Source organism: Canis lupus, chromosome 22 (assembly GCF_003254725.2).
Source record: "Canis lupus dingo isolate Sandy chromosome 22, ASM325472v2, whole genome shotgun sequence".
NCBI classification, from domain to species: Eukaryota; Metazoa; Chordata; class Mammalia; order Carnivora; family Canidae; genus Canis; species Canis lupus.
This window is the reverse complement of record NC_064264.1, coordinates 6,123,272-6,145,153: the sequence shown is the minus strand read 5'-3', so window position 1 is coordinate 6,145,153 and position 21,882 is coordinate 6,123,272. Positions and strand designations below refer to the sequence as shown.

The 21,882-nt window shown below is 45.4% G+C and overlaps 1 protein-coding gene across 1 annotated transcript in view; it reads right to left on the bottom strand.

The window, feature by feature from the left end:
• Positions 1-3,447: 3,447 nt before the first annotated feature.
• The window catches only part of LOC118351956 (uncharacterized), a 60,612-nt gene continuing 42,177 nt past the window's right edge, over positions 3,448-21,882 (bottom strand). The window contains exon 5 of the mRNA XM_049099323.1: positions 3,448-6,673. Within this exon, the coding sequence (XP_048955280.1) occupies positions 6,641-6,673 (33 nt within the window). The 3' untranslated portion in view covers positions 3,448-6,640. The remainder of the gene's footprint in view (positions 6,674-21,882) is intronic.

Below are 21,882 nucleotides of genomic sequence, written 5' to 3'. Positions count from 1 at the left end.
AGGGCAGTTTCTAGGTGTGCTACAAGCCAGTCACTGCTTCAGAAAGCTCTGGGTTTAAAGAAAGTTGTAGAAGGCACGTTCTCAGAGGCTGCTCTCATCTTTTCCAGGACAAAGTTGCTGCCTTTTGTTTAAGTAAGACTGCTTGGAACACCACAGATTTCCAAAGATCTCCATGCAGGCCCCCTGGCCCTGGTAGCCCGGCCGTTAGGCCCTGACGGTGTTGACCGTATCTTCAGGAATCGTGAAGAATGCTCCCTGGCCAATGATGCTAGCAGGAGAGGGAGGGGTCTCTTTGTCTCTTGATGAATGTGGCCAATTGTTACTGAGGGTGCCTGGAATCGCACTTGGGAAGCCAAGCATGAAGAGAAGAATGGACCCCAAGCTCTGTCAAGGTGCTTGACCTGCTCGTGGACACCTGATAGGTAAGGGTACCCACCTGGGTTATTATGTGCCCGCCAGCACAGTACTGGTCTGGTTTAGGTAGCCAGTCATTCCAGACTGTCTTACATCGGTGACAGTCTCAGGTTTCTTTGCTCTGAGTCATTTCCTCTGCTCCCAAACACGGAAAAAATTGATGAGACACCTGCCGATTTGGTCATCTCTATAGCTTATCACACAAGGTGATGGCCAAATGACTTTGTTAAGCTGGCTGCAAATGTATTGGATTAGCTGCCCACCGACAAGGAAAATAGTCTACGCCAACCTCCTCACCCATGGTAATGGCAGCAATAGCTTCCATTTTCGTTGTGCTTTTTAATCTATGTACCATGAGAGAGATACTAATGGTTTGATTAGGAAATTGAGACTCCGATTATTTAGATTAGCAGAAATCAGAGAATGGAGAGAAGTTTCATAATTTTAAAACATAAGATTTGTTTTTCTAGCCTTGAGAAAAAATTACTAGTAAGCATAGTATAAAAACTGATTACTTTCTCTTATCTAACAGAAAATGATAGTCGTTCATGCCCATGATTAGAATTCTAATATTTGTTCAATGAAATAACACATTTGATGAGTCCCTATGAAGTATGCTGTGCAGACTCTAAAAGTGTGGGGGCCTGTGACCTAAGCAAGTATCTCCATTGCAAGGCAGTTGTGTGACCATGCGTCACATGCGTCGTAACCGTCCATTGCTACAGCACTGCCACTGCAAAAAGAGCTGTTCCCAGGCATAATAATCGTTGGCATGTGGGAAGAGGGGGGATTTTGAAATGATACTCAAGAACACCCAAAATATTTTGAGGAGCAAAACCAAAATAATGGGGGGAGGGACATTTCATACAGAAGGAACAGCTTGAGCATACACTTCCTGAAGCAGGAAAGTCTATTGGAAGGAAAACATGTGGTTCACTTTGGCCAGAGTAAGGGAATCTGGGAGATAAGTTGAATGGATAGTGTGAGGTGATATGAAAACCCCTGAAAGCCAATGTATGGTAACTCAAGGATCAGTCAGAACCTACAGTGCCATACGGGTGGGCCATTAGAAAGAATTTCCTTTTTTTTTTTTATTATTAAAGTTTGATTTGCCAACATATTAGGTATAACACCCAGTGCTCATCCCATCAAGTGCCCTCCTCAGTGCCCATCACCCAGTCACTCCATCCCCCTGCCCGCCTCCCTTTCCACTACCCCTTGTTCGTTTCCCAGAGTTAGGAATATCTCATGTTTTGTCACCCTCTCTAATTTTTCCCACTCATTTTCTCAGCCATTGGAAAGGACAAATACCCACCATTTGCTTCAACATGGATGGAACTGGACGGTATGATGCTGAGTGAAGTAAGTCCATCGGAGAAGGACAATCATCATATGGTTTCACTCATACGGGGAATATAAGAAATAGTGAAAAGGATTATAGGGGAAAGGAGAGAAAGAATTTTCCAAAGAGGGATTAACCACAAAGGTGTTGGGAGAGCTGAAGAGCTACCTAGGGGTTGGTGAAGTCACCGTAGAATGAGTACCAGCAGGAAGCTTTGAAGGGTGGAGCTTAGGAGCAGAACTGCCCCCAAGGAGAGCTGGATCCCCAGGAGAGGTGCCCAGTAAGAGCGGGGTCCATGGAGGGGGAGCTGGTCTGGTGGGACCTGTGACACAGGGAGAGCACGGTCCCTACAGAGACGCTGAGCTGCTCCATCTCCCTTGCCTGAGTCAGATGCACCTTGGCTGCTTCCTCCTGTCCTCCAATCTCCCACCAGTGCCCTGGCCAAACCCAGCCTCGTTGGCAAAGGCAATTTGCAGGGAAAGGGCCAGAATGGATCTGGGAGCAATCAACCAGGCAGGTTACTGCACAGTCGGGTTCTAGGAACAGGCTGTGTTCAGTCAGCAATGAGAGGCCATAACTGGGTTTCTGAAGTAGAATGGAACAGTCGTAGCGCTGGATGGTGACAGTGAGACCCGTTAATTAGCTATTTCAGTTGTGTCAGCTTGGCAGGCTGAAGACTGGCCCCGGAGGATCCCCAAGCCCTGATCCTCAGGATGTGTGAATGTACCTTTAAAGGTGGAAAGACTATAATTGTGATTATATTAAGGCTCTTCCCTGCGGGGGCCCATCCTGGGCTAATGTGCTCACAGGGTCCTGATAAGACGTGGAAGGGCCACCAGCCAAGGAACACAGACAGCCTCTGGAAGGTGGAAAGGCAAGGAAACAGATTCTTCTCGAGAGCTTCCAGAAGGAACCAGCCTTGCCAATAACTTGACTGTAGCCCATTGAAACTCATTTCAGACTCCTGGCTTCCAGAACTCTAAGACTCCATCCACATTGCTTTAAGTCACCAAGTTTGTGGGCATTTACTACAGCAGCTGTGGGAAACTAGTCTAGTACAGTAGCTTTGAGATAAAACGGGCCAGATGGGGGATCTGGGTGCTTGAGCGGCTGCCTTCAGCTCAGGCCGTGATCCCGGGGTCCTGGGGTGGAGTCCCCACATCAGGCTCCCTGCTCAGCGGGGAGTCTGCTTCTCCTTCTCTCTCTGCTGCTCCCCCCATCCCACTTGCTCTCTCTCTCTTTCTCTCAAATAAATAAAATCTTAAAAAAAAAAATGGGCCAGATGAATGGGTTATAGAGTCTTCATATTCCTGGGTACAGTTTCCAGGCCCTCCAGGCCATAACTACTCTTTCTCGCCCATGTAAATCCTCTGAAAATGTAAGTCAGCCCAGAAGCTCCCCAATAGGCGGCCACGCAAGTCCCTGCGGGCATGGCCAGGGCTGTGTGTCCGTCTGACACCCGAGGTGAGCTGGTCTTACAATGGCTCCTGGCGTTTGTGCCCTTGTGGGATCCCTGCCCTGGAGTGTGGCCTGGACTTAGTGACTTGCTTCTGATGAGAAAGAACTTGGCAAAAGTGATGGGATGTCACCCCCAAGATTAGATTATACAAGACTATACGACTGCCCTCCTGTGTGCACATTCTCTCCCCCTCCTTCCCTCTTCGTCACCCCCATGACCCCACTCCTGTGTGTGTGTGTGTGTGTGTGTCTGTGTGTGTGTCCTTCTCGGGAGCCAGCTACCAGATGCATCTAGGAGACCTCCCTGCCTGTGAGGACTCATTTTCCTCCTGAGGCCTCAGGCCTTGGATATGAGACCAAGAAAGGTCAGTGTTTATTTGTCTTGGGCTGCTTTATTTGTGCAGGCTGTTTTCCTGAGGTAACCCGACGCGTCCTCCTAAGCAGCGCCGGGGAGGACGGGGTGAGCGGCAAGCTCTGCAGCCTCCTTGTCTGAGCTACAGCTCCTGGTGAGAATGCTTGCATTTGTGTGAAGGCCTCCACAGGCCCCAACCACGATTGTTTATTTACATTCGAGAAATAAATCTTGAAAAATGCAAACCAAAACCAGCAGGAATTCAGACAGCAAAATTCTGGGTGGTAGGGAAGACGTGGTGATGATCTCACACGCAGGATTTCACAGAGGATTCCATCCTGGTACTGAATCATTTGGGGAATGGAGCACTCCCTTTGCTCACCGCTCCGGGTTTGATTCCAGGCCCGGGCTCCTTCCCACAGGCTCCTACCTTGCCTCCAGTTATAGCATATCTCATTTTATTTATTTTTTTAAGAGATTTTATTTATTTATTCATGAGAGACACAGAGAAAGAGAGAGAGAGAGGCAGAGACACAGGCAGAGGGAGAAGCAGGCTCCATGCAGGGACCCTGATGTGGGACTCGATCCCAGGACCCCAGGATCACGCCCTGGGCCAAAGGCAGCCACTAAACCGCTGAGCCACCCAAGGATTCCCTAGCATACCTCATTTTATTCCACTTTGCAGATACTGCATGATTTACACATTGAAAGTGTGTAGCGACCTTGTGTCGACCACATCCATCCAGGCCACTTTTCTAAAGCATTTGCTCACTTTTTAGTTAAGGTTTTTACGTCATTCTGTTTTTGTTTTGTTTTTGTTTTTTTTAGATCTAATACTATTGCACACTTAGGAGACTACAAAATGGCATAATCATAACTCTGATATGCACTGGGAAACCAACAAATTCATTTGACTGACGTCATTGCCTCACTTGCCATTGTGGTGCCATTGTGGTGGTCACAAGCAAATCCATAATATCAGCCGCGTGTACCCGTAGTGGGTGCCTACTGAATGCTGTGCTTGCTGCCACATGCTTCACGTGCCCCCCTCACTTAATTATCACAAATCAAGGAGGCTAGCACATTTTATAAGCAAGGACACCGAAGCTTAGGGAGGTCAAGTCATTTGCTCAAGGTCACAGAGCAAGAAAGTACAGACCCTGGCATCCAGCTCACACCCACTTGACTTTACAGCCATGCCATTAACCACCGATCTCTGCCTCCCCAAAAGACAACAGGCTTCTTGGCTTCTGCCCTTTTAAAAAAAACTTTGTTCTTTAACTTCTAAAGTGATTTCATTTGTCAACAGCATTGGGTAGAAACTCTCCCTCTTTTATTTTCAGAGGTTGATGTAGCGTTTAGGGTTTCTCGGTCTTGGCGCTGCTGGCACCTAGGCCTGGACAATCCTTTGCAGTGGTGCTGTCCAGTATATCGCAAGGTGTTTAGCAGCATCCCTGGCCTCTGCCTACTACCTGTCTCCTCTCAAGTAGTGACAATCAAAAGTGTCTCCGTATATTACCCGATGTCCTGAGGGAGGGGGACACAGTCACTCCCAACTGAGAACCGCCGGGCTAGGGTTATACCCAGTCACTATTTTAAAAGAAGCAACGGATTCCAAATGTTTCCTCCACGCATTCCCCATCAGCTCCTTCCAGAAAGTATTTTCAACCTTTGCTTAGGTTACATGATCCTGCCAGTAAGTTCATTTTTTATATAACCCACAAGAAAGAAGCCTGGAAATGACTTGAGGAAAAAAAAAAGTCCAATTTTTGGTAGGCAGTACAGCTGGGTAGCAGGTCTGTGGCTGGCTCCAAGGTGGCGGTGGAATAGCCGATAGAGGACTCGGCAGAGAGGAGGAGAGAGCACCAGCCAATCTGTCCCTTTTGGCATCAGCCTCCACAGGATCCTTTGGGGCCAACTGCACAGCTTCACTATTTGCTCCAAAACCTGCATCGTTCATGGCTGTCGTTGTCCCAAGTCCCCGGACTCCTAGAACCATGCAGATTTATGAAATGAGAAGAGAGATGTAAAGTGTTGAGGAAGTGCTCAAGAGAATCCTGCTTCGACTCACCCTGAGCTCGAGGAGATCCGTCACTGCCTTAAGTAGTGAGACTGAACACAACTTTTGGAGGTTGTTAGAGGCTTTATCTGAGTTTCGGCTCCTCCAAATATAGATCCTGCAAAAGGATCTGGGTGCTAGTGGTTTGTGTGGGTGGTGATCCCCGGAGCAGCGTAAGCAGTAGGTGAAGTAAGACCGGGAAGGGAAGAAAGCCAGTAAAGTCTGTTTCAGTGAATGGGTTACCTCTGTGGGGACGATGGCCTAGTTCCCCGGGGGGGGGGGGGGGGGTGTTCCTCGGAGGGACTGTGTGGAACACTTAGCATGGCCCCCCAAGAATTAGGCAGCTGGAACATCTGTCCATTGACTTCCATAAGTCGTTGGTTGACATCTCCCGGAGACATGGACTCCAGGACGCTTCTGGGCTGCACTTTTGTGGCTGAGCATATTCCTGTGGCCAGAGAAGGCCCTCGGTCAGGGAGAAGCAGGTGCTCGAGCTAAATAGACAAGTGAGTTGGGTTAGTTACCTATGGCAGCACCACAGATTTCCCCAAAATTCAGTGGTTTAAAACAACAGACATTTGGGGGCAGCCGGGTGGCTCAGTCGGTTAAGCACCTACCTTCAACTTAGGTCATGATCCCATGACCAGCATCGGGCTCCCTGCTCAGTGGGGAGTCTGCTTTTCCCTCTCCCCCCTGCTCATGATCTCTCTCTTCAAATAAATAAACAATATCTTAAAAACAAACTAAAAACACGCATTTGTTATATCCCAGTGTCTGTGGGCCGGGAATCCAGGCCCAGCTTAGCTGGGGGACTCTGCTCAGGTGTCTTATAAGAGCACAGTAAGGTTTCAGCTGGAGTCCCAGGCACCCAAAAGCCCCCAAACTGGCTTCCAGGCTCACACAGGTGGTTGTTGACAGGATTCAGTTGCTCACAGCTTGAAGGGCTGAGGGCTTCAGGTCCTTGCTAGCTGTTGGTCAAAGGTCTCCTGGAGGTCCTTGCCATGTGGGCCCTCACTTAGGGCAGCTCACGGCACAGCAGCAGGCTTCCCTGGAAGAGAGCGAGAGAGGGCGAGCGTGATCGACGTCACAGTATTGGTAACCTAACCTCAGAAGTGACATCCCATCACTTTTGTTGGGTTCTATGCATTAGAAATAAGTCACTAAGTCCATCCCACACTTAAGGGGAAGAAGTTACACCAACGAGAGATCCCCTGGGAGCCACTAAGGACGGTGACCAGCTCGGAAGTGTATGAGAACTGCTCACCAAAGCTGTGGGTGACCTCTGGGCTGAGACAAAAGAATGTAACCAGGGGCACTGGTACATGTCCCCCAGGGAAATGACCTCATGCTGTTACATCGTCCCTGGTAAACATTCCCGTTGTCTTCAAACTTGAGAGGCCCTGGAAAGCATCATTTTTAAAAGATAAGTGTTACTGTAAATGGGGAGATTTCATGAACCTGGTACAGACCAGAGAGCCCTTCTGGTTCTAGGCAAACCTGAAACAGACTTGACCCAAGTGACAGGCAGTGGGCTAAGTTCCAGAGACACAGAGTTAAGTCCAGAGCAGTCCCTGCCGGGGGTGGAGGAGATGAGCCAATGATTGCAGAACAGGACCAGAAGTACTGTAGTCCTCCAGATGTAGGAACATCAGACTGCAGGGACCCAGGCATCTACTTCTAGCTGGGCGGGGAGGGTGACAAGGGGACAAGGAGGGCTCGGCAGGTGGATTGACGAGGGGGTGACGTGGGCCAATCTTCCTGTGGTTATGGAACGCTGCTGCTGCCTCTGCTGCCCCGGATTGTCACCAGCATCCCTACCATATGCCTTGGCGTGCTTCATCTTTTGGGAGATCTACTCAGGGCCTCAAGAGGCTCGCTGTGCCCAGGCCCTGAAGGAAACCAGGGACAAAGGAGGAAGAAGGAAAAAAGGAACAGTGACAGAACCAAACTAAGTGATTCCAAATACATCAGAGGACAAGCACTGCCAATCAGTGCTCACTCACTGCCCCCCCAGCCCAGCCCTCTGCCCCCCCCAAGTATGCCACCCATACCTCTCTGCTGTGGACTGGGGTGGGGGTGGGGGGAGATCCAGGTGCTAATCTAATCTACACCTGCCTACCTACTACATTCAAACCACAAATGCCTCCAGAGCAAACAACTCCCTGCTGTGCCAGCATTTCCACCACCCCCCCTCCGCCCTTTTAGTTAAGAGAGACCTCATCTTCAGGTTAAATCCATTATCCCCCACATCGGAATAAAGCCCAACACCTGATGAACAGCCCTGTTGCCTCATTCCTGCCTCTCATCCATTCAGGCTAAATGGAGGGAGGTACCGAAGATAAAGCCCAGGGAAAATCCAGTGGCAGAAATTACTGACCAGACTTTCTTACTAGCGCATCCTGGGGCAAAGCTATATCTGGGTTTCTCAACACCTCTCCCCTCTTCATTAACTTCTATCTCCTTTGAACTTCTATTTTCCTTCTGGTCTTTTTTTTTTTTTTTTTTTTTTTTTTGGCCCCTTATATCCTTTTCCTTCTCCTTACACTTCTTTTTATTATTTTAAAACTAGCTTCTCGTCAATCACTCTCTTATCAGCTAACAATGAATAATTATTGATGTGAATAATAATTTAACTTCTTCAATGATTCAAATAACCACTTGCATATTTTCACTGCTGGCTGGCCAGGACGAGGGAGCTTGTTTCACAAGGAATGGGGGGCATCCAGCCCAACTGGAGTGGATACTAGGACCCCCATGGGAGAGCGCCACCCACTGCAGCCCTTCACAGGCGTCTTCCAAATTACACCTCACATAACCCTGGTGAGGGAAGAATGAGCTTCTTGTTTTACAGATGAAGAAATGAGACTTGGTTAGGCTCCCTTAAGTATTGAGCTGAAAAGCTGAACTCATACCTGTGTGGTTCCAAAGTCCACACTTCTCCGTCCGTGCTGATTGCTCCAAGTGCCCAAAACAAACAGAAGAACACTACTACATTTTTAGTATCTGCATTTAAGTTTAAAATCCATTGATCTTACCCTTTTTTTCCATTGCTCTGTCCTCACATGCACTCATTCCTTTACCTTTATTAAATCCCATGGCCGATCATTAAAATCTACTTTCAATCAAGATCGCTCCCTCACACGTACTTTATCAACTACCTTCCCTCTCTTTTAAGTAATCTCAGTTGACAAGTCTCCCATCTTGATAAAACCCACTCTCTCCCTACCTGAAAACCGCAGTTGACCTGGAGAAAAGCACACACGAGGATGATCACAATGCTCCCATGGGTCCTCTGCGTGACCGGCCATCCAACCATGCTCCCCCATGCCTCTCCCACCGTCCTCGCTCCTCCCCGGCCTCCTTCCCTCTCCAGCCAACCCCTCACCCTTGCCTGGTGATCCTGTTTTAGGGAGACACCTAAAACCCTCCAGAGAGACCTCCCGGATCTCCCCGACTGTATCCACACCCTTCTGTTACCACAGAATTGTCCGCTCCTGCCTAAGGATCACACTCCCTGCCCATCCTAGGCCGTTCGGGCTGCTATCACAAAATTCCACACACCAGGGGCTTATCAACAGCAGAAGTGTGTTGTGCAGAGTCCTGGAGGCTGAAGTCCAAGATCAGGGCGCCAGCAAGATCAGGTTCTGGTAAGAACCCTCTTCTGGGTTGCCAAGTTCTCTCTGTATCCTAACGTGGTGGAAAGGGTGGGGAAGCTCCATGGGATCTCTTCCAAAAGAACACTAATCCCATTCATGAGGCCTCCATCCTTCTGACCTAATACCTCCCCGAAGCCCTACCTCCTAATACCAGCACATGGGGGCATTAGGATTTCAGCATGTGGAAGCCATGGGGGGAGACACAGGCAGACCCTAGCAGTGCCTATGCCACCCGTGGGTCCAGCTCCAGCCATCCTCCCTCTCTTCTAAGGCATCAGGGTCTCTCCACTGAGTCATTCCCATCAGCAGTGAACAGCTACCTCTTCCCACTTAGAAACCCTCTCAACCCCATTTCCCGTACAGCCCTGGCTCCACGTCTCTCCTTCCTTATATGGTTAAACTCTTCAAACAAGTTGTCTACATTCTCCACCCCTAATTCCTTTCCTCTTACTCCCTGGTAGACCAACTATAATAAGACGTTTGCATCCTCGCACTCAAGCTCATCTTGTCACCAGTGACCTCACAGTGTAAACCCAGTGGTTGGCGCCCAGACCTGCTCTTCTCTGGGTTCTCTATATTTGACTCTGCTGATCCTTCCTTCCACTTAGAAACACTCTTCTTGGCTTCTGGAACTTCATGCTCTCCAGGTGTGCCTAGAGCTCACTCGCAGCTCTCAGGTCTCCTCTGGTCCCTTCATATCTCCCCACCTCCTACTATTGGGGTGCCCCAGAGACAATCCCTTTTATTCTTACCAACTCTTAACCCCCCGGGCGAGCTCAATCATTCTGGTAGCTTTACAAATCTATAAATGAAAAATATATGTATATATTTATAAATGCTGCAGACTCCCAAATTTACCTCTCCAGCCCACACATTTCTTGCCTGAACTCCAGTCACAGACTTATCTGTTTATTCAACACTTTATGTGCATGCCCAACAGATGTCTCAAAGGTAATCCGTCCAAACCTGAACTGCACCCATGCTGGTCCTTACATCCCTGCCAAACCTGCTGCACCGTGACTTTTCTCTACCCTTGGCCATTCTTAGTCTAGTTGGCCAGCCCCAAGCTTTGCTGTTACATGAATCTTTTTTTTTTTTCCTCAAACCCCATATCCAATAAATCAACAAATCCCTGTTTCCTTTCCTTTAAATATAGTCTTTAAATCTGACCACTCCCAAGCACTCCCACTGCTACTACCCTACTCTGAGCAATTATCCTCTTTCCCAGATTTTTTCAGTAGCCTTAGCATAGTTCCCTCTGCTCCTGCCTGTGCTCCCAGCACTCTACTCCTCATACTGCAGTGATCCTTTAAAAAACTCAGATCAGATGACACCCCACTGCTGAAAATCCTCCAATGGCTAAAAGAGTGAAAGCTGGGGTCCTCTGAATGACCTGAGATGCCTGTGCGCTCTGGCCCCTGCTACTTGTTGGTCCTCATTTCCTACCACTCTCCCCTTTACTCTTCATGCTACACTGGCCCCCTCTGTTCCTTAAACACACCAGGCATGTTCCTACCTCAGGGCCTTTGCACTTGCTGTCTCTCTGCATGAAATACCTCCTGCAGAAATGCACTGAGCTTATTCTTTCATTTCTTTGCTTGAATATTACTTTCTCAGTAAGGCCTCTCCTGAGAATCCTATTTGGAATTTTATTACCTCACATTTCCACACACTATTTTTTGTTGTTATTTTCTTTTCTTTTCCTCCATAGTGTTTGTCACTTCCAATATTCTATATTTTTTATTTTGTTGACTGTCCCTCCCGTGAAGAGATTAACTCCTTGAGGGCAAAGATTTTTGGTTGGTCTGTTTACTACTTGTATTAGCCAGGGTTCTCCATAGAAACAGATGCAGTAGGATACATATAAATTATACAGAAAGAAATTACCATGACGGATGGGCTCACACAACTATGGACACTGACAAGTGCCACCATCTTCTGTCTGCATTTCTGGAGGCCCAGGGAAGCTGGTGGTATAGTTCCAGTCCAAACCCAAAGGCCTGGGAACCAGGGCAGCCCATGGTGTAAGTCCCAATATGAGTTCTAAATCCAGAGAACCAGAAGATTAATGGTGTAAATCCCAGTCGGAGTCTAAAGGCCCAGGAAAGCCTATGTCTGAAGAGGAAAAGATGGATATCTCAGCTCAAGTCGAGAGAAAATTCACCCTTCCTCTGCCCTTTTGTTCTATTCAGACTCACAGATTTTGGGTAATGCCCATTCACATTGGCAAGGACAATCATCTCTATTCAGTCTACCCATTCAAATGTTAATCTCTTCTGGAAACACCCTCACAGACACACCCAGATGCAATGTTTTGCCAGCTATCTGGGCATCCCTTAGACCAGTCAAGGTGATACATAAAATTGACCGTCACTCTGCTCTTTCTCAGAGCCCAGAATTGTGACTGGCACGTAGTAGGCACGCAGTTCTCTACAGTGTCCACAGCCTTCCTTGGTAACGTAGGGGATCAGGAGATGCTACCCCATTATATGCCACTTTGGCATACTGATTATTTTGAGCTGGAGACACTTGAGAAACCACAGGTGCAGGAAGGCCTCTGTGACCTGATCCTTTCTACCTAAAATCAGGACACAATTTCCCATGAGAAAAGTGCCCTCCATGTCCCAGGAAGAGAACGTTCTTACCACCAGAGACTGGGAGTCAACACTGAAAAGAATCTGTACCAACAAACCCACTAAAATAATCCTTATCACCCATTAGGTTCCCTCACATATTTCCAGTCATTTTCCCACAATTTATCGCCCCTAACCCAAACCTTTGTCTTGGCCCAGCTCCATGATTTATCATTCTTCGTTGAATTGCTACATCTTTGGGTCTTCATGTCTTTCCTCTGAAGGCTCCCCTACCACGTAAAATATGAATATAAAATGAAATATGTATGTTTTTCTCCTGCTAATCTGTCTTTGGTTAATTTATTTCTCAGGCCCAGACCTACTGTCGGTGAGCCCTCTTACTCAACTCTAGACCTCAACAGTCCAAACCAGAAATAGACAAGCCTACTTAACTCATGCTGTAGCTGAAACCATTGCACTTATTTCTTATTGCACCTTCTTGAGCACTGACAAAGATGTTTTATAATGACCAGGCCAGAAAATCCCTGGCAGAGGCAGGAATTACCTAAAAGACCACACTCCAGATGTCCCCTCCCTCACCCGTGATCACTCATCGACCACACCCGGCCCCCTACCCATGATCATGTGCCGCCCCCCACCCCCACCCCCCGCCTGCTCTCTTGCATGGACCCCTGGGCCTCTCCCTAAAAAACCCTAGTGTCTGTCTTGCAGATGGAGGGGTTGGTTGTTAAGGTTTTAGCCTGCCACCTCCCTTGCTGCCCAAATAAAGGTCTCCCTTTTTCTTTTCCAAATCACCATCTCTTGAATTATTGGCTTCTCCTGTGACAAAGTTTACCCGAGTTTGTTCAGCAACTGGCTAAGGCTGTGCTCAGGATTTGTCCAGCACACCAGGGATTCCCTGGGACAGAGCAGTTGGCTGGGGCAGCATTTCCTGAGTTAGCCTCAAGGACAAATACATAGGTAGCACTAAGAGAGTAGAGGAAAACCTCTTCTATGCTCCTCAGCAAGAAGTCAGCTGCCCAGAAGCACCCAAGAGTCTTTCAGGTCTGGGAGGCAGTCTAAGAGTCAGCAACCTGTGGTCCATGGACCTTGTACTAATAGTGCCAGTGCCCTCCAGTGAGCCCTGAGCTCCAGGCTAGGCTTGACTCCCCACCCCAGCCCCCTGGCCAGGGAGTTAAATTTGAGATTCAACAGTGGAGCCGAAGAGGCAGCCCAACTGCAAGCCACCTTCCTGTCAAGCATTCCTCTGGCTGGTCTTCCTCATCTTCCCAGAATTAGGACTCATCCAGCACATCAAAGGAGACTGTAGCCACCCAGAGATGGTGTGGGGCTGGCCCAGGCCCTTGGGCAAATCCCATCCACAGTTGCTTCCCAGATCATCCCCACAGGCAGGGCCTGTCTTGGGGCCATGAGCTGCCAACTCCAGGTAACATTTGTCACAGTGATAATAAGGACTCCTATTCACCAGCTCTGACACTTTCTTAATTTCCAGAATCTGGAGAAGGGGGAAGAAAGTGAAGAAGCTGCAGAGGGAAGGCTAAGGATAACATTTAAAAGGCTGGATTTTCCCCTTCTTTAAGAACTTCATCAGTTGTGTCTCTAGGGGATTTAAAGAATTAACCCACCAACTGATAAAAAATACAGTATGTCCATATAATGGAATATTATTAAACAATAAAAAACGCAGTTTCGATACATGCTACAGCATGGATGAATCTTGAAAACATTATGCTAAGTGAAAGAAGCCAGCCACAAAAGACAACATATTATATGATTCCATTTATAGCAAATGCCTAGAACAGTCAAATCTACCAAGATAAAAAGTAAATTAGTGGTTGCCTCAGCCCAGGTATGTTGGGGGAAGCGGCTAGTGACTGCTAATGGGTACAAGGTTTCTTTTGAGGGTGATAAAAATGTTCTAAAAAGGAGTATGGCGATGGTTGCAAAACTGTGAATACACAAAAAGCCACTAAATTGTATACGTTTAGGTGAATTGTATGGTACATGAGCTATATCTCAATAAGGCTGTTATTTCAAAACAAAAAACTGTTAACACACCTTCTGGGGAAGTGGGGTCGAAGGTGGGTTGGCTTCTCAATTTTCTGGAGGGAGCCGCAGGGGCAGATTCAAAGTGACACCAAGTGTGAACTTCAGGCTCCTCACTTGCAGAGGCCCCTTTAAAATGTAGTCACTAGTAATTCTATATTCATAATTTATTATTCTTTTCCTTAAACATCTAGCCCTACATTGTATACGTTTTAGGACTCAGAAAACCCTGATCTGCCTAGATGCGAAAACATTACTTTTATAGTCAGAAAAGGTAATCATGATTTTTTTTTAAAATGTCTTTTTATTTGTTTTTTTTTTTAAGATTTTATTTTAAAAATGTCTTTTTTAAATCATCAATGTGCCTCCCCTGGTACAGTGCTAGAGCCCCAAAGAAAATAACCACTGAGTCTCCAGAGATCATGTCCCATAGTCAGTCAACTGCGACGAAACTGTCACATGACCTGTGGGACATTTGATTGTAGGATTCAGTAGAACAAGACACAGATTTCTCTGGGCACACAGTGCTGCCATGCAGACCACAGCTTTAGAGTATGGGCCCTCCAAAAAGACAGGGAAAACGTCCAAAGAAAAAACCATCCTTTCCTCGGGTCACTCAGGGGGTTGGTGGGGATCTGGGCACACAGTGTTGTTAAACAAAGGCAAGGGAAACAAAAGCAAAAATGAACTACTGGGACTTCATCAAGATAAAAAGCTTCTGCACAGCAAAAGAAACAATCAACAAAACTAAAAGACAACCTTAAGAATGGGAGAAAATATTTGTAAATGCCTTATCAGATAAAGAGCTAGTATCCAAGATCCATAAAGAACTTATCAAACTCAACACTCAAAAAAAAAAAAAATTCAGTTGCGAAATGGGCAGAAGACATGAACAGACATTTCTCCAAAGAAGACCTACATGTGGCCAAGAGACACATGCAAAAATGCTCTGCGTCACTCGGCATCAGAAATATAAATCAAAACCACAATGAGATACCTCCTCACACCAGTCAAAATGGCTAAAATAAGCAAGTCAGGAAACAACAAATGTTAATGAGGATGCAGAGAAAGGAGAGCCCTCTGACACTGTTGGTGGGAATGCAAGCTGGTGCAGCCACTCTGGAGAACAGTATGGAGGTCTCTCAAAAAATTAAAAATAGAGCTACCCTTCCACTCAGCAATTGCACTATTAGGTATTTACCCAAAGGACACAAACACAGTGAACCAGAAGGGACCTGCACCCCAATATTCATAGCAGCAATGTCCACAATAGCCAAACTCTGGAGCGAGCCAGATATCCATCAACAGATGAATGGGTAGGCCACAGCAACTTCTTGCAAGATACATCCGTGAAGACAAGAGAAACAAAAGCAAAAATAAATTATTGGGACTTCATCAAGATCAAAAGCTTCTGCACAGCAAAATAAACAGTCAACAAAACTAAAAGACAACCTACAGAATGGGAGAAGATATTTTCAAATGACGTATCAGACAAAGGGCTAGTATCCAAGATCTAGAAAGAACTTTTTAAACTCAACAGCAAAGAAACAAACAATCCAATCATGAAATGGGCAAAAGACATGAACAGAAATCTCACAGAAGAAGACGTAGACATGGCCAACAAGCACATGAGAAAATGCTCCGCATCACTGGCCATCAGGGAAACACAGATCAAAACCACAATGAGATCCTACCTCACACCAGTGAGAATGGGGAAAACTAACAAGACAGGAAACAACACATGTTGGAGAGGATGTGGAGAAAAGGGAACCCTCTTGCACTGTTGGTGGGAATGTGACCTGGTGCAGCCACTCTGGAAAACTGTGTGGAGGGTCCTCAAAGAGGTAAAAATAGATCTGCCCTACTACCCAGCAATTGCACTGCTGGGGATTTACACCAAAGATACAGATGCAATGAAACGCCGGGACACCTGCACCCCGATGTTTCTAGCAGCAATGTCCACAATAGCCAAACTGTGGAAGGAGCCTCGGTGTCCATCGACAGATGATGGATAAAGAAGCTGTGGTCTATGGATACAATGGAATATTCCTCAGCCATTAGAAACAACAAATACCCACCATTTGCTTTGATGTGGATGGACCTGGAGGGTATTATGCTGAGTGAAATAAGTCAATCGGAAAAGGACAAACATTATATGGTCTCATTCATTTGGGGAATATAAAAATTAGAGAAAGGGAATAAAGGGAAAGGAGAGAAAATGAGTGAAAATATCAGTGAAGGTGACAAAACCTGAGAGACACCTAACTCTGGGAAACGAACAAAGGGTAGTGGAAAGGGAGGTGGGCGGGAGGTTGGGGTGACTGGGTGATGGGCACTGAGGGGGGCACTTGGTGGGATGAGCACTGGGTGTTATGCTATATGTTGGCAAATTGAACTTCAATAAAAAAATTTTAAGAAAAACAGATGAATGGGTAAAGAAGATGTAGTATAGATATACAATGGAATATTACTCACCCATCAAAAAATGAAATCTTGCCATTTGCAAGGACATGGATGGAACTAGAGGGTATTATGCTAAGTGAAATAAGTCAATCAGAGAAAGACAATTATCACATGATCTCACTCATATGTGGAATTTAAGTAACAAAACAGAAGATCATTGGGGAAGGAAAGGAAAAGTAAAATAGGACAAAATCAGAGAGGGAGACAAACCGTAAGAGACTCTTAACTCTAGGAAACAAACTGAGGTGGGATGTGGGGTAACTGGGTGACAGGCATTAAGGAGGACACGTGAGGTAATGAGCACTGGGTGTTGTATGCAACTGTTGAGTCACTGAACTCTACCTCTGAAACTAATAACACACTATGTGTTAATTAATTGAATTGAAATAAAATTAAATTAAAATAAATAAATAAGCAGAGTAAGAACTCCACCATTTGGGACATCCCATCCGGAGAGGGTAGGATGGGAGGGAGGCTCTTCTAGGTTCAGAGTACATGGTGTTTCCGGAGCTCGAGAAAGAGGCTGAGAAGCAGTCAGAGTGACAGGACTCGTGTGATTCTGCCAATAGAGGGATGTCATCAGAGAAAGAACTACTCTGGGGGTTGGGGTAAACACACCCCCACTCTCCACCCGCTTCCACTGTGCAGACTCAGTCAACAACCATGCCACTTAGAGACTCAAGACTGCTACACTTCAAGCCGATGTAAGGAAAACAAAATGCAGTGCTTTTTACATTAATAGGAGATTTTATTGGTGGCCGCTAAAGAGATCTTATTAAATTCACAGGGTTCCAGGGTCCTGACAGTAATCCTTCACCACTGCTGGCTGGCCCTGCCATTTCCCAGTTCCTGAAGGAAGGTGCTCATCAACATTCAGGACTCATCTCTGCAGGCAAAACCTCTCATGCCTTTGGGATTTCCCTAGAAACCATGGATAATTTTAAATATTTAAAATGCCAAAAACATTTTGCCAAGTCTCTACACTTAAATAGCCAAGCTACACAAAATGGGAAAGAATCCACCTGAACACATAACATGGTGGGACATGGCAACGCAGTGCGCAGAGTGTGGGGAGCGGGAGGCCCAGCTCTCCCCTCCCACCCCCCCGGAGCACCCTCCTCACACCACAGTGCCTTGCCCCCTCCCTGGGGTTAGCCTCCTCATCGCTGGTGAGACACTTGGCCATAAATACCGTTTAAGCAGTCAGTATCAGGGGGAACAGCTAAGGTCAGTCAGCACCTCTCCGCTCTGGACAAGTTTAGCCATTATCAGATTTTAGCGTCACACCATTCTACAGACGGGCAGCCTAGTTGCTGCTTTTCTAAAGGAGATGCTCAGAGAAGTGGAGTAAGTAGCTCCAGGTCACCCAGCCACATCATGCGGTAGGGCTGGATTCCAACAGGCCTGTCTGGTGCCAAAGGCCTTTTCTTTCCTCTTCTTCCTCTTTTTTTTTTTTCCTTTTCCATCCTTTTTCGATTCTAAACAATAGGATTTTGGGCAATTAACAGAGGCTATGAAAGATGTTTCTGAGATTTTTATCTGGGGGCCCTCATTTAATTTATAAACATTCTAGAAGCCAGTAGCGGCAAAAGCGACTCCCAAATTTTTAACCAATCCAGTTTCTGCTCCCCCACCACCCCCCCGAACTATAAACCATAGATCTGATTGACCCCTCCACTTGGATGTCCGACAGATCTCTCCAATTTAACATGTCCAAACCAGTCTCCTGATCGTCCTCAAAGCTACTGCTGTCCAGGCCTTCCTGGCTCAGAATGGTGACTCCTCTGGCCAAATACCCTAGTGGCATCCCTGACTCCTCTCTTGCTCCCTCCCTGCATCCCACCCACCAGCAAATAACGTCAGCCCTACTCCCAAAAATGCACGCAGAGTGCAACCACTTCTCACTATCCTCCTCTCACCTTAATTACTATTTTGGAAACTGAAAGGGTCAACCATGCCTGGCCCTCCAACAATCTTAACACCACCAGTTGGAGTAATTGTGTTGAAGGGTTAAGTCTTATTTATCTTAGAGTAAGAGCCAAATCCTCACCTGACCCCATCCCTAAAATCCTGTGCTGGGGTCCCAGCGGCCCACTGCCTGCCTTTCTCCCTCACATGGCCCCGTCCCAGCTACACTGCCACTGTCACAGCTACATAATTACAGGAATATGTGGGTTTTTTGTTTGTTTGTTTGTTTGTTTGTTTTTTGTTTTTTTGTTTTTTTTGGAATATGTGATTTGTAAGCCAGTAATACCCAAAGTAATCACAGGAAGATGGTGCCAAAACCTTATATTCATGTTCTCATGCTTCCATTGGAAAATATTTTGTTTTCAGTGTTGTTTTTATTGCCCCATTTATTGCTTTTCACTTGACTCAACGTTTTTTGGTGTACTTAAAAAAAATAGGGGGAGACCCCTGGGTGGCTCAGTGGTTGAGCGTCTGTCTTTGGCTCAGGTCATGATCCCCGGGTTCCAGGATAGAGTCCTACATCGGGCTCCCCGCAGGGAGCCTGCTTCTCCCTCTGCCTGTGTCTCCCTCTGCCTGTGTGTGTCTCATGAATAAATAAATTAAATTAAAAAAAAAAAAAAGAGATGGATTGCTGTTGGGACCCCAGACAGGCAGCTCCTGCATCCTGCTCTGGCCCCAAGTCAGCCTGAGGTGAACCTCTGTTTTCTCTCAGTTTTCACCCAAAAGCCACCTTTTAGAGAAGTCTTTCCTGCCTGCCCTTTTAACTCTGCAACCCATGCTTCCTCTTCCCCACCCTATTTTGGTTCTGCCCACTAGTTACTGTCTAATACTCTCTGAATAAACTTTATTTTCTTTGTTACCTGCCCCCTCTGCTAGAATAAAAGCTACAAGAGAGCAGGGAAATTCATCTGTTTGGCAAAGTATCCCTACACTTGGAAGAATATTTGCACATACTAGGCCCTCAATAAATATTTATTGAGTGAATGAATGAATGAATAAATTCCCTCCTCCTAATCATAATTTTTAGTGCACACTATATACAAAGAAATTGGAACTCCATAATCCCTAAAGAATATAATTTGCCCAATGTTGTCTATGCTTCCAAATTCAGTTTTGGCATCACACAATTTTTTAAAATAATACTTTATAAAGTCTCTACAAAAACATTAGTATTTAAGACAGTAAATTTCTCTGTATTAATACTCAAGATGTGTAGGAATTAAAAACTTTATATAGATAAACTAGTGAATGAAGCACAAATAGATAGGCAAAATGGCTACTCAACTTGAGCTCTGTTTGTTTTTTCTTTGTTTTCCTTTTATTTTATTTAAATTCAATTAATGAACATAGAGTGTATTATAAGTTTCAGAGGTAGAGTTCAAGGATTCATCAGTTGCATACAACACCCCGAGCTCTGTTTAAATAAAACTTATTTAATGTAAGTCTGTTTCAGAGAGAAGACACATCCTATCACTTGGGTCTCATAATAGTGAAAAAGAATTAGCATTCATCTAAAACTTGGAGCACTACAGTCCTTCTGAAAAAGGCTTCCTGCCAGAAAATGTACCAAAAGTCATGTCATAATTAACTGCACAAACAAAATCTATTTGTAAAGAGAAGTGTCTTAGAGAATTGAAGAGAAGAGACCCATGGGGAAAAAGATGGTGTCAGCAGTCAAATTCTGATTTAACAAGAAAATGGATGGGTGGAGGATTAAGGAAAATATAGATTATAATAACCAACTTCTTTTTAAAAAAGTGAAAAAGTGAAAGCAAAGTCCACAAGGAAGCTGCCTGAATAAATGCCTCTCTTAAAAGACTGGTAGTCTTTATATGAACCTCTAATAAAGAAAATGAAATATAATTCACCAGGGAAGTTGGGGAACAATGAAAGCACCACAGAAGTCTAGTGAAATAACTCAGGAAGGTTTTTAACATTTTATCATGACAAGTTTCCAATATACACAAAAATATAGAGTATATAGTAGAACGAACACCATCTTGTTTCTTTATAGACCCCACTGAAAGGAATTATTTTGAAGCTGATCCCAGACATCACATCATTTCCATATGTATGTCTTCAAAGTTAAAGACACATTTTAAAAATCATAAACATGATACTAATATCACTCTGAAAAAATTAATTGGCCTAGAGATGCTGCATGTCAGCAGAAAGGAATGAACTGCACTTTGTTCTAGCTAACGCGAGTGACAGGGCATAGGAATAAAAATTCCCAGAAGAGTGACAAATCCCACACCCTTGGTATTCACACTGCTGGGGCACCTGGGTGGCTCAGTCGTTATGCATCCGACTCTTGGTTTCAGCTCAAGTCATGATCTCAGAGTTGTGGGATCGAGCCCCGCGTCAGGCTCTGCTCTCAGCAAGTCTGCTCGAGATTCTCTCTCTCCCTCTCTCTCTGCCCCTCCCATACTCGCGTGTTAGTTCTCTATCTCTCTCTAAAATAAATAAATAAATCTTTAAAAAAAATTCACACTGCCAGCTTACTAGTCAACATCTCCAGCTTCCTCTTCACATGCTCCTTTATGACTCCAAGACCACCTGGCCACAGAGCACAGCGAGTGAGAGCACAGGCTCCTGGAGATGACTTGATTCCTGCCATGTCACATATTATTGTGTGACACTGGGCAGAGCGCCAAAATGCTTGAAATCTAATCTGTAAAATGCAGACAATAAGAGTACCCACCTTGTAGGGGTTTTTTTTAAGATTTTATTTATTTATTCATGAGAGACACAGAGAGAGAGAGAGACAGAGACATAGGCTGAAGGAGAAGCAGGACTCCAGGATCATAACCTGAGCCAAAGGCAGATGTTCAACCACTGAGCCACCTGGATGTCCCCTCCTTGTAGGTTTTTAACAAGAACTAAATGAAATGGTGTTCTCATTCATTCAGTAAAGTATAGAGCACATTAAAAGTGTACAAAATCTGTTAACTTCCGTTATCACCGTTGGGAAGTATGGTAGGTGGAGATATCAAAATTAGGATTAAAAGTGATGGTTTTCTAAGATATAAGACATAGGTAGTTTTGAGCCAGTCTCAAATAACTTAAGAATGTTTTGAATATTTTATCATGATAAGTTTCCAATATACACAAAAATATGGAGTATAGTACTTCATATCTTTTAATATAGATGCCCAATTCCAACTAGCATGGCCAATCTTGTTTCTTTATGGATCCCACCAAAAAGAATTATTTTGAAGCCAATCCCAGACATCACATCATTTCAATATGCATGTCTCTGAAGTTAAGGATACATTTTTTAAATCATAAACACAATACGAATATCACTCTAAAAATTAATTGGCCTAGAGATGCTGCATGTCAGCAAAAAGGAATGAGCTATTCATTTCGAGTATCTGAGTATCTAGAGCCCCATTGAAATACCCAATAGAAATTATTTATTTAAGCTCAGCAAAGCATGTTCTTCAAAAGCATGTGACATTTTTGTTGTAATGTCAACTTTGATGTTGGCCAAGAGCACCTTAAAAATTAGCTAAATCCTAGCAAAA